Source organism: Pelophylax lessonae (genome assembly GCF_965119305.1).
Source record: "Pelophylax lessonae genome assembly, chromosome: 4".
Lineage (NCBI taxonomy): Eukaryota > Metazoa > Chordata > Amphibia > Anura > Ranidae > Pelophylax > Pelophylax lessonae.
The window spans coordinates 656,187,962-656,201,958 of record NC_138771.1 but is presented as its reverse complement, the minus strand read 5'-3'; the positions used below and the strand labels follow the sequence as shown (position 1 = coordinate 656,201,958).

The window sequence follows — 13,997 nt, the reverse complement described above, 5'->3', positions numbered from 1 at the left end:
TCGAAATAGAATAGTTTTCAAATCGAATTCCAATTTCCAAAGAGAAAAAAATTTAATTGAAAATAAAAGAATAAAATAGAAAAGAATAGAAAAAAATAGACTTGAAAAGAAAAGAATATAATATAATAGAGGAAAACAGAACACAGAATACGTAAAAAAATATAACAGAAAAAAGGGATAGAATAGAATAAAGAATTAGAGTAAAACAGAACGAAATAAAATAGAAAAATAAAAGAGCAGAATAAAATATAATATAAAATAAAGGAATAGAATGAAATAGAACAGCATACAAAACAAAAGAATAGAAAAAAAATAGAATAGAAAAAAAGGGATAGATTAGAAAATAAAAAAAATAGGAGTTAAACAGAACAACACTGAATAGAAAATAAAAGAATAGAATAGAACAGAATACAAAATAAAATAATAGAAAAAAATAGAATAGAAAAAAATGGATAGAATAGAAAAAAGAATTAGAGTAAAACAGAACGAAATAGAATAGAAAAATAAAAGAGCAGAATAAAATATAATATAAAATAAAGGAATAGAATGAAATAGAACAGCATACAAAAGAATAGAAAAAAAAATAGAATAGAAAAAAAGTGATAGATTAGAAAATAAAAAAAGTAGGAGTTAAACAGAAAAACACAGAATAGAAAATAAAAGAATAGAATAAAACAGAATACAAAATAAAAGAATAGAAAAAAATAGAATAGAAAAAAATGGATAGAATAGAAAATAAAAGAATAGGCATTTAACAGAACAAAATAGAATAGAAAATAAAGGAATATAATAAAACAGAATAGAAAAAAATAGAATAAATTAGAATAAAACAGAATATAACCATCTTCTAAAATTCTAACTTAAAATAGAATGAATTCAAATTCAACTAGAATAGAAAATAAAAGAATAGAACCCTTTCCCAAAATTCGAATGAATTAAATTTGAATTAAAATAGAATAGAAAAGATTAAAATTGAATAGAAAATAAAAGAAAATAATTGACAAGAATAGAAAAGAATAGAATAAAATAGAAAAAGCAATAGAATCGAATACACCGAATGTAACCATGTTTCAAAATTCGAATTTGGAATAGAATACATTTGAATTTGAATAGAATAAAAAAGTATAGTATAGAGTAGTAAAGAATAGAATAGAATAGACAATAGAAAAGAATAGAATAGAATATAAAGAATATAACAGTTTTCTGAAATTCGAATTTAGAATAGAATAAATTTGGATTTAAATAGAATAGAAAATAATAGAATATGATAGAAAAGAAAAACATAGAATAGAAAATAAAAGGATAACAGAGAAGAAACAATAGAATAGAATGGCGTAGAATATAACCATCTTCCAAAAGTCGAATTTTGAATAGAGTAAATTACATTTTGAATAAACAAAACGAATTCCGAAAACAAATTTAACTAAAATTTTTGTAAAAAATGAATCCCAACAAAACAAATTTTTTATTTCTGCACATGTTTACACCATTTTTCTTCTTAGGTTATTACTGGAAGAGAAGGAAAATCTCACCAATGAGATAACATACAGGAATAAAATTCCTGACCAAGTTTCCCATTCTCTCCATGTCATTGGACCCTTTTCTTTTCAGATTAGCCTGAATTTGGTAATCAGTATTGACTTGCTTTACTGTGGTCTTGGGTACACAAGGGTCAGGTGATTCTTTTCTTTTGAGATTCTCCTGAATTTGGTCATTACTGATGATTTGCTTTACAATTGTCTTGGGTATACAGCTCTAATGTAATGCTTTTTTTTTTTTGACATTTCGAATGTCTAGTTTTACGATGGTCTTGAGTACACAAGGCTCATGTGACGCTTTTTTTGGATTCTCCTTAATTTGGTCATCACTAATGACTTGCTTTACAATAGTCATGGGTACACAAGGCTCACGTGATGCTTTTCTTTTTGGATTCTCCTAAATTTAGTCAATCCTAGGCTGGTTTTACAATGGTCTTGGGTACAAAAGGTTCACATGAGCATTTTCTTTTCAGATTATACTGATTTTGGTCATCAGTATTGACTTTTTCTACTATGGTCTTGGGTACACAAGGGTCATGTGATTATTCTCTTTAGAGATTCTCCTGAATTTGGTCATTACTAAGAACTGGTAATACGATAGTCTTGGGTACAAAAGACTCATGTGATGTTTTTTTTTTAATCTCCTGGATTCAGTCATCACTAATGCCCCGTACACACGTGCAGATTGTCGGCCGAAAAGATTCGGCCGACGACCGATCGGCCGATTTTCGGCTTGTTAGTATGCTGCTTCCGACAGCCGACAGCGCACTTTCGGCCGAACAGAATCTGTCGTGCAAGCATTAAAATTTTTGTATGCCGACACCAGAACGGCCGATTGTTCGCCAGTCAGTACAGAATTCGGCCGACAGACAGCAGATTTGCAAGACTGGGCATGCTCAGAAAAGAAAAAAGACAAGGAAAGTTAAACCATCACATGACATCACTTCTGCAGTCGGCTGTTGTTGGCCGACAATATTTGTGTGCAGTCTTTTGCAGTTTTCAACAGACACGACAGACCTTGGACAAAAGACGGCCGATCAATCGGCCAACAATCTGCACGTGTGTACGGGGCATAAGGACTTGCTTTACGATGGTCATGGGTACACAAGGCTCATGTGACCCCTTTCTTTTCAGATTATCCTAAATTTGTCATCAGTATTTACTTGCTTTACTATGGTCTTAGGTACACAAGGCTCGTGTGATGCTTTTCTTTTTGGTTTCTCCTGAATTTTCTCATCACTAATGACTGGCTTTATGGTGGTGTTGGGTGTGCAAGAGTCCTGCCATGCTTTTCTTTTTGGATTTCCTCTGAATTTGGTCATCACTAAACCTGGCTTTATGGTGGTGTTAGGTACACAAGGCTCATGTTATGCTTTTCTTCTCTCTTACAGTAAACTCCAAGGTCGGGAGGCGCCTTCAGGGTGGAGGAATCCAACTTTTCCTTCTCATGGCCTGGGCCCCAATTTGACTGAAGGTCAGCTGGTCCAGTTAGAGGTTAACAACGTGGATCGCAGTGTAGAGCTGGTTAACGTGTTTGGAAGTATAACTGGACGTTTTGAGCCTGGTAAGTTGCCATAGTGACCACATCTGCACAGGTCACTCCAGGCAGAACCCCAAATGGACCTTACTGGAATTTATTGGAGCTGCTATGGCCAATGTGGACATGTTCCTATCAAAATGTCCTATGGAATCCCCTAAACCAGTGATGGCGAACCTTGGCACCCCAGATGTTTTGGAACTACGTTTCCTATGATGCTCATGCTTTCTGCAGTGTAGTTGAGCATCTTGGGAAATGTAGTTCCAAAACATCTGGGGTGCCAAGCAAATAAATAGATTGGTCTCACACAGTCCCATGTAGATACCTCCATCCCGAATCAATACAAGAAAAAGAAGGGATGCCCTTTGGGTGGGACTTTATATGAGGTATTTACAATCAGTGACCATAATAATGAGATGATAAAAAAATGGCAGATTTTATTAATGCAGTCGTACATGAATTGTAACAACAATGATGAATAAACAGCACAATGGGCATGTGACATAGTAACATCAACAATATAAATAAATAAATAAATATCATAGGTTAAATTCATATATTGTAATAACTCAATGCGTTTCGTGAGTCTTGAGTAAGCTCACTCATCAGGAGTATATATGAGATAAAATATATCTGAAAATGAGACAGTAAACAGCCTGTTAGTATATGTGATTAGTGAGTGTGATATTTCAACATCTGTATATAAAACAGAAACAGGAAAATCGCACTCACACATGACCCAAAGACAAATGGTGGATTCATGCTCCCATAGGACGGGGCTGCCATAGTCTAACCCGGGAGCTGGCAGGACTTGAAACGATGGCGAAACACGGTGGGGAGGCAGGTGAGGAGGCAGGGGTGATGGAAAGTAAAACTTCTGCTTGATGGTAAAGCATGGGCTGGAAGTAAATAAATATACATCTCAATAAAGTAGACAGCTAAATTGTTTGTATCACATAGTAATATCCAAAGGGTAAAGATAAATATATGTGTATAAAAGTATACATGATAAACCAGTCCGAGCAAATGATGTATAAAAACAGAGGTAGGTTGAATCTGGGTATACATGCTGTAATGTATGTAATAGATAGTTCAAAAATTGGGCAATTTGAGTGCTGTGTCACTTGAGTGATCAACAATATATAAATGTGTGAAAAAATATAAGGGGAAGTGTGTAGGATATAAGAAAAAGAAGAAGAGGTGAAAAAAATAGTATAATATAAAGTGATATAGGGACCGAAATGAAAAAACCGAATGATGATGGGTGATGGTTGAAACATGAGGTAGAATGGTGAATCCACTTGGAAGTAAATGAAAAGTGGGGAGGAGGGTGCGCCTCAAGAAATGGTGAAGAGACAAAGGAAATTCATGTGGCTACACATTTCTTATTTCACACAGCCCAAATGATGGTTGTGCTCCCTCTGGTGGTGGCTGTGTATCTATTCCGGGAGCTGCGATATACTAACAGGAAGTGTTTTCTCTCCCTGACTACCCCCTCCCCTTTGGGGGCGGGGCCACCTGTATATTGGCGCCATGTTTCCCCCCACGTATGAACGCCGGCCCAAGTGCTCGTACGGTTTGGCAGGTGTTACTCCTCTGTGGTTGCGGTTGTCAGCGTCCGCTGACTTCTACCGCTGGACGGCATGGCTGCCTTCGTTACACCCCCGCCTCCACTACCCATCACATGGCGCTCTAGGACTGGATTGGTGTGCCTGTGCTGTGGGTCTTCAGGTGAGGTCTTTCATCACAATTTCCTTTCCCCCATTGCTGCCACTCCGTTTTTCTTCTCTCCTTGGTTCTCCCCATGGTATTTCACTCCACATGAATTTCCTTTGTCTCTTCACCATTTCTTGAGGCGCACCCTCCTCCCCACTTTTCATTTACTTCCAAGTGGATTCACCATTCTACCTCATGTTTCAACCATCACCCATCATCATTCGGTTTTTTCATTTCGGTCCCTATATCACTTTATAGTATACTATTTTTTTCACCTCTTCTTCTTTTTCCTATATCCTACACACTTCCCCTTATATTTTTTCACACATTTATATATTGTTGATCACTCAAGTGACACAGTACTCAAATTGCCCAATTTTTGAACTATCTATTACATACATTACAGCATGTATACCCAGATTCAACCTACCTCTGTTTTTATACATCATTTGCTCGGACTGGTTTATCATGTATACTTTTATACACATATATTTATCTTTACCCTTTGGATATTACTATGTGATACAAACAATTTAGCTGTCTACTTTATTGAGATGTATATTTATTTACTTCCAGCCCATGCTTTACCATCAAGCAGAAGTTTTACTTTCCATCACCCCTGCCTCCTCACCTGCCTCCCCACCGTGTTTCGCCATCGTTTCAAGTCCTGCCAGCTCCCGGGTTAGACTATGGCAGCCCCGTCCTATGGGAGCATGAATCCACCATTTGTCTTTGGGTCATGTGTGAGTGCGATTTTCCTGTTTCTGTTTTATATACAGATGTTGAAATATCACACTCACTAATCACATATACTAACAGGCTGTTTACTGTCTCATTTTCAGATATATTTTATCTCATATATACTCCTGATGAGTGAGCTTACTCAAGACTCACGAAACGCGTTGAGTTATTACAATATATGAATTTAACCTATGATATTTATTTATTTATTTATTTATATTGTTGATGTTACTATGTCACATGCCCATTGTGCTGTTTATTCATCAATGTTGTTACAATTCATGTACGACTGCATTAATAAAATCTGCCATTTTTTTTATCATCTCATTATTATGGTCACTGATTGTAAATACCTCATATAAAGTCCCACCCAAAGGGCACCCCTTCTTTTTCTTGTCTGGGGTGCCAAGGTTCGCCATCACTGCCCTAAACCACATGTTAATAAGCAGTCATTCCAGAACCATTTTTCTTATTTTTGGGGTATAAGCCTGGTACATTAGGGAGCTCAAATCAGGCCTTTACCTAATTGAGTCTCAAGCCAATCAATGTGGATTTAACAAGTGCACCAAGCTGTAATTACCAGTGGTAACAAATGACAAGATTAATAACATAATATAAATTTTATAGCTAGTAGCAGCTTGTCATCTTCAACTGGACTATACTCCCCTTATGGACCAGAGCAGTTTTTTTTTTTATTCTATAGGCTGGATTATTTAACAAAAACATTGTCATTATTTACTATAAAATATTTACTATAAAACATTTTTTTTATTCATTTTTTCCCCAGTAAAAACAAGGTTATTTTCTTGATAATATTGTCTTCCAAAAGTATTTTATTTTCAATGCAATGTATAGGAAAATAATTAAAAAAATAAATATTTTAAAAAAATTGCAGTTTTTCTACATAAAGCAAAGTAAGTTTAAAAAAGATAGTGTTGAAGATAAAAGTAAGGGCTCTTTCACACAGTCCGCCTCCATAGGCGGATCCGTGCTGCTCAGCGGGGATCGATCCGCCGATCCCCGCTGAGTCGGCGGATGACAGCTCCGTCTCCGCTTGCAGTGCGGAGAGGGAGGTGTCACAGCCCCCGCTGCTCTCTATGGGGGATCGGATGAGAGCGGATCGCCTGTCCGTTCTCATCCGATCCGATCCCTGGATAGATGGAAAAATAGGGTTTCCATCCGTCCAGATTTCACGGACAGGATCGGATACGGATGGCAGCGGGTGTCAGTGGAGGTGTCTCCGCTGACATCCGCTGCCCCATAGAGCTGCATGGAGGATCCGATCAGACCCGCCCAAAAAACTGGCAGGCGGATCTGATCGGATCGCCCGTGTGAAAGAGCCCTAATAATTTTCTTTTATAATTTATCCTGTTTGTGACACTAAAATTGTGTTTCTACTGCAAAGCATTGCAACATTATTTAAAAATACAATAATGGATTTTTCTTTTTTTAATGTTGCACATTTTTTAAATGTACTGTTAAGCACAAATAACAACAATATAAATAAAATATGTTTCAATTATAATGGTTTAAAAAAAAAAAAATGATACGCACATTTAAACATTCTTTATAAACACTTCCTACAAATGGACGTAACCATGCATGGCTACTGTATAAGTGGTTTTCCTGGTGCCTCCATGGCAGCATACATATGGTAAATAACTCGGACGGAGAAACCAACCTTATGTATGCTGCCATGGAGGCACCAGGACAGGAAAATTACGGAAAGGTAAGTATTCAATTTTCCATTTTCCTGATGCCTCCATGGCACCATACATATGGTTGGTTGCTCCGTCCACGACCAACCCACAGGACCCTTTTAACTCTATAAAAGAAAGAGCTGCCCCCCCACACACCATTCTTGCAACTAGTCTCAAACATGTAGATTATAGAAAGGGAGGGAGTATTCTGTCATGGAGAGGCACCAGGAAAGGAAAATTACGGAAAGGTAAGTATTCAATCTTCCATTTTCCTGATGCCTCCATGGCAGCATACATATGGTTGGTTGCTCCATCCACAACCAACCCACAGGACCCCTTTAACTCCATAAAAGAAAGAGCTGCCCCCCCTCCCAACCCCGTTTTGTAACTAGTCTCTAAAATGTAGATTATGGAAAGGGAGGGCGTATGCTGCCATGGATAGGCACCAGGAAAGGAAAATTACGGAAAGGTAAGTATTCAATTTTCCGTTTTCCTAGTGCCTCCATGGCAGCATACATATGGTAAATAACTCGTTCATAGAGAGAGTTGCTGCAATAAATTGCAAAGGAAAAAAAAAAGGAAAATTACAGAAAGGTAAGTATTCAATCTTCTGTTATACTGGGGCCATGGCTGAAGCTATCAATCTTTTCAGCCTGGGATGCTGAATAAAGCTAAATAATTGCTGGATTGCTATTACATGCAGCAGAAGGGGGTCCACTCCTCCTGCTGCCTTCCCAGACTCTCCCGTCCTACTGAGGAGCCCAGGACTGAAGCTGACAGTTCTGTTGGATTACCAAAGAGATTGCCGAGGACCTGAACATCCCCGATCATCTCTATGGTCTACAAAAATGGAAGGGACGTGTTTTTTTTCTCCTCATGTAAACAGGCCGTTACCGGCATGTAAAAGGATCTGACCAAACAGATATGGGTTGATCAAATGCTTTTAAGGGCAGAGGAGATCTAATAGACCCCAGATATCTCAGTAAAGAGAACCTGTCATGCCCCATGCTATTACAAGGGATCTCTTGTGATAATAAAAGTGATAAAATAAATTAAGGAGACAGTGTAAAAATAATTTTTTTTTTAATAAAATAAATAATATATATTTTTTTAAGTGCCCCCATCTCCCCCCCCATGCTTGCACGCAAAGGCAAACGCATATGTAGGTTGGGCACCACATATGTGAGGTATCACCGCAAACCTAAGAGTGATAGCAATAATTCTAGAATGGGACCTCCTGTGTAACTCTAAACTGGTAAAGGTTAAGGCGATTAAAGCATTGCCTACAGGGATTTTTAAGTACCGTAGTTTGTCGCCAGGTTCAATGTGTGATAGAAAAGGGATATTCTATTGAGGACAGTGAGGTACACAATTTGCATAGATAGGGTCAACTAATTCTCAGGAGGTGTAAAAGAGGCCATTAAAGTCAAACTAGAACAACTATCTCTAAATATTGGTTGTTTCCTTTAATCCCACCTATCACCCACATACTTTACCACCTCACGCCCAAAGATCTGACAACAGTTCACACCTTCAGCAATGTGACTCAAAAGATTAACACCTGGCATTCACTTCCTGGCACCATGGATTATGGAATTAGAAGAGATGTCAAGGTCAGGAGTCAGGTTCAGGGACCAGTAGCTATAGCAGTAGAGAGGCTTAAACCAACCAGCTGAAGTACTCAAGCAGGTTATCCTGGCGGATGGCACAGGATCACCCGAGGTGCGAAGTCTAACTACTAACCGGTATTCACTAGAGCTCCTGATAGTGGAAATGGGTTCTGTTTAGGATCATCCCACTAGGAGGTGAGAAAGCCGGGGTCCAGCAGCAGATATAATAGGTAGGGATCAAGCAGAAGTAAAGTCAGTAAACAAGCCGAAATTTGGTAACAAATAGTTGCAGGTTGGGATCAAGTGGAAGCATAGTCAAGGAACAAGCCAAAGGTCAGTAACAAGGGGTAGCAGAGATAAGGACAGCTGCAGGTACAAATGAGTGAGATATCGGCTGGAGAGAGCACATTAATCTGGCAAACAGGAAATGCAAAGACATGGCTAAAATTAGGAAACTCCTGGGAGGAGCAAAGAGTCCAAGGTTCACTAGAAACAAGAGACATGGCAAACTAAGAGGTCAGACAAGGTGCTGTCCAGCATCCCAAGTGGCTTAGCATGAAGAGCTACTGCCAGATGCAGCACAGGTCATAGGTTCAGATCCTGGTTTCTCACACTTTACACCTATCCTGTTCTTGGACAATCAGTATCTGTCTTGACACATTACATGGTGATTACATTACTATGGCTGGGTAGGTTGTATGGCTATAAATGCTGGGGTAGGTTCCTCACACCTACTAGAGATGAGGAAGATACTTGGATAGGCAGCAAAGCATTTTCAACATCACACAGCAATTCCAGCCAAATGTGTTAAACCACCATGATAAATGACAGCTATTGATGAGCGAATTTACTCAACTTAATTTTACCTGGCAAATTGATAGATAGATCGATAGATAACATCATTGGTGGACCTTTGCCAATGTACTTGGCAATGCCCAGTCTCTGCTGAAATGAAACATCCATCATAGAAAGTGACAGTGATGTCACGGGCATGTGACCATGCTGTGGACTTTGGCATCAGCCCCCAAGGACTGTGGCCAGGGAGGGGAAGCGGTCATGTGACTGTTATTACAAATTAAAAAAAAAGGAACTTTATTCAAGCTTTTTTGGTTCTATGCACTTTTCTAGATGAGTAAAGTGGGCATTCCTGTTTATTTGCCTTCATATCTACTCTAACCTCTGCATTTCCTCTGTGTATTTAGAACATTACATCGTGGTGGGCGCCCAACGTGATTCCTGGGGGCCGGGGGCTGCCAAGTCCGGAGTTGGCACGGCCATCTTGCTGGAGTTGCTGCGTTCAATGACCATGATGGTGGGAAGCGGTGAGTATCGGTGTATAGATGCTGGAATGGGGAAAATTAAGGGGAACTGCACTCGGGGCACTGGTGTTTTGATGCTTTGGTCACCGAATGGCGCTGATACAAATTATGTTCGATATCTTATATTTAGACCCATTTCGCACAGGGCGGAGTTATTTGGATCAGCAAGGGATCTGTCCACTGATCTCCTGCTGATCGGAGCAGAGTGGGCGGATGACAGGTCCGTGACTGCTCATTTTCTACAGAGCGGATACAGACAGAGCCCTCCCTGCTCTATGGGTGGTTGGGTGTAAACTGACTCCCTTGTCCATTTACACCTGACTGCCCTCTAATCTGATCCACCTAGGTGGAGGGGGATGGATCCACTTCTGTTGACCGGATCAGATTGGAGTAGGCAGATGTAAATGGACAGAAGTCAATTTTTTACACCCACCAGTCCATAGGTGTAAATGGAAAGTCCGATCAGGTCCTCCTGAAAAACTAGCAAGCTGACCTGACTCTTTTTGTTAAAGGGGCATTACCTGGATTAAAAAAAGTTAAGAAAATGTTTTTAACAATCAAACAACAAAAAACAAACAATTTTTAGCCCTGACCATAATTAATATAGAAAGAAAATATGTACAAACAAGGTGGGCTAAGGTGAGTGGGCATGAGTATGGGTTAAGGGCCCGTTCATACCAGAACGTGGTTCAATAACGCACTGCCCTTGCTATCTGTTCTGGGTGCCAATACGTTGTTAATGCAGGACACCAGATTGTACGGTGCCGCACTACCAGTGCCGGGACAAGGTCATCAAGGGCCCAGGGTAAAGAAGCCAAACTGCAACCCCCCCCCCCCCCCCTTCATTATGTGTGTGATCTGCTTGGTAAACTATCTTGTAACAGAATGAGCTTACTGGTGCTCCTATCCATTCAGTAAACCTCTATGCCCAGGGCAGCCGCCACTCCTGCCCATCCCTTGTCCCGACCCTGCGCACTACCATGCCGTTTGGTGCAGCGCAGTTTTCAGAAACATCCCATGTGCTACCTTTTGTTTGATACGGTATAATTTCAGTCCATGCAAATTAATGGGTTGAAAATTGCACTGAAGGGGAACACACAAATATGTGCACCATATTCCTCCGTGATTCTGGTGAAAACTGGTCCAATCAGCTGTGTCTGAGTCATTCCCCACCCAGCATTTGCACGTACATAAAGAGGCAGGGACGCTTGTGACATCATTGACCTAATACGAACATATGACTACTATAGGGAACCCTCTGTTAAAAATGACTATATCGCCAACTCATGATACAGTAGTGTGAGGGTTGGCGAGAAGAATGATCCTTACATTTGTTGTCATTGGGAAGAATGATTCTTACACTTGTGGTCATTGGGAAGAATGATTCTTACACTTGTGGTCATTGGGAAGAATGATCCCCTTACAGATATCTAAAAAGATCAATGGTGTCAGAGGGAAGATTGTTCCTTACACTTGTGGTCATTGGCAAGAATGATCCCATAACAGATATCTAAAAAGATCAATGGTGTCAGTGGGAAGAATTTTCCTTACACTTGTGGTCATTGGGAAGAATGATCCTTAGGCTTGTGGTCATTTGGAAGAATGATCCTTAGGCTTGTGGTCATTTGGAAGAATGATCCTTACACTTGTGGTCATTGGGAAGAATGATCCTTACACTTGTGGTCATTGGGAAGAATGATTCTTACACTTGTGGTCATTTGGAAGAATGATCCTTAGGCTTGTGGTCATTTGGAAGAATGATCCTTACACTTGTGGTCATTTGGAAGAATGATCCTTATGCTTGTGGTCATTTGGAAGAATGATCCTTACGCTTGTGGTCATTGGGAAGAATGATCCTTACACTTGTGGTCATTGGGAAGAATGATTCTTACACTTGTGGTCATTGGGAGGGATGTTCCTTACACTTGTGGTCCTTGGGAAAAATGTTCCTTACACTTGTTGTCATTGGGAAGAATGATTCTTACACTTGTGGTCATTGGCAAGAATGACCCCCTTACAGATATCTAAAAAGATCAATGGTGTCAGTGGGAAGAATGTTCCTTACACTTGTGGTCATTGGGAAGAATGATCCTTACGCTTGTGGTCATTGGGAAGAATGATTCTTACACTTGTGGTCATTGGGAAGAATGTTCCTTACACTTGTGGTCATTGGGAAGAATGATCCTTACGCTTGTGGTCATTTGGAAGAATGATCCTTACGCTTGTGGTCATTGGGAAGAATGATCTTTATACTTGTGGTCATTGGGAAGAATGATTCTTACACTTGTGGTCATTGGGAAGAATGTTCCTTACACTTGTGGTCATTGGGAAGAATGATCCTTACGCTTGTGGTCATTTGGAAGAATGATCCTTACGCTTGTGGTCATTGGGAAGAATGATCCTTACACTTGTGGTCATTGGGAAGAATGATTCTTACACTTGTGGTCATTGGGAAGAATGATTCTTACACTTGTGGTCATTGGGAAGAATGTTCCTTACACTTGTGGTCATTGGGAAGAATGATCCTTACGCTTGTGGTCATTTGGAAGAATGATCCTTACGCTTGTGGTCATTGGGAAGAATGATCCTTACACTTGTGGTCATTGAGAAGAATGATTCTTACACTTGTGGTCATTGGGAAGAATGTTCCTTACACTTGTGGTCATTGGGAAGAATGATTCTTACACTTGTGGTCATTGGGAAGAATGTTCCTTACACTTGTGGTCATTGGGAAGAATGATCCTTACGCTTGTGGTCATTTGGAAGAATGATCCTTACGCTTGTGGTCATTGGGAAGAATGATCCTTACACTTGTGGTCATTGGGAAGAATGATTCTTACACTTGTGGTCATTGGGAAGAATGATTCTTACACTTGTGGCCATTGGGAAGAATGATCCCCTTACAGATATCTAAAAAGATCAATGGTGTCAGTGGGAAGAATGTTCCTTACACTTTTGGTCATTGGGAAGAATGATCCTTACACTTGTGGTCATTGGGAAGAATGTTCCTTACACTTGTGGTCATTGGGAAGAATGATTCTTACACTTGTGGTCATTGGGAAGAATGATCCTTACACTTGTGGCCATTGGAAAGAATGATCCTTACACTTGTGGCCATTGGGAAGAATGATTCTTACACTTGTGGCCATTGGCAAGAATGATCCCCTTACAGATATCTAAAAAGATCAATGGTGTCAGTGGGAAGAATGTTCCTTACACTTGTGGTCATTGGGAAGAGTGATCCTTACACTTGTGGTCATTGGGAAGAATGATTCTTACACTTGTGGTCATTGGGAAGAATGATTCTTACACTTGTGGTCATTGGGAAGAATGTTCCTTACACTTGTGGTCATTGGGAAGAATGATTCTTACACTTGTGGTCATTGGGAAGAATGATCCTTACACTTGTGGTCATTGGGAAGAATGATCCTTACACTTGTGGCCATTGGGAAGAATGATCCTTACACTTGTGGTCATTGGGAAGAATGATTCTTACACTTGTGGTCATTGGGAAGAATGATTCTTACACTTGTGGTCATTGGGAAGAATGATCCTTACACTTGTGGCCATTGCGAAGAATGATCCTTACACTTGTGGTCATTGGGAAGAATGATTCTTGGACTTGTGGTCATTGGGAAGAATGTTCCTTACACTTGTGGTCATTGGGAAGAATGATTCTTACACTTGTGGTCATTGGGAAGAATGATCCTTACACTTGTGGTCATTGGGAAGAATGATCCTTACACTTGTGGTCATTGGGAAGAATGATCCTTACACTTGTGGCCATTGCGAAGAATGATTCTTACACTTGTGGCCATTGGGAATAATGATTCTTA

At 39.7% G+C, this 13,997-nt stretch overlaps 1 protein-coding gene across 1 annotated transcript in view; it reads left to right on the top strand.

Annotated features, from left to right (window-relative positions):
* The window catches only part of LOC309552276 (transferrin receptor protein 2-like), a 104,659-nt gene that overhangs the window by 74,927 nt on the left and 15,735 nt on the right, over positions 1–13,997 (top strand). Inside the window, exons 10-11 of the mRNA XM_082253171.1 lie at positions 2,930–3,102; positions 10,045–10,164. Coding sequence (XP_082109297.1) covers positions 2,930–3,102; positions 10,045–10,164 — 293 coding nt within the window. The remainder of the gene's footprint in view (positions 1–2,929; positions 3,103–10,044; positions 10,165–13,997) is intronic.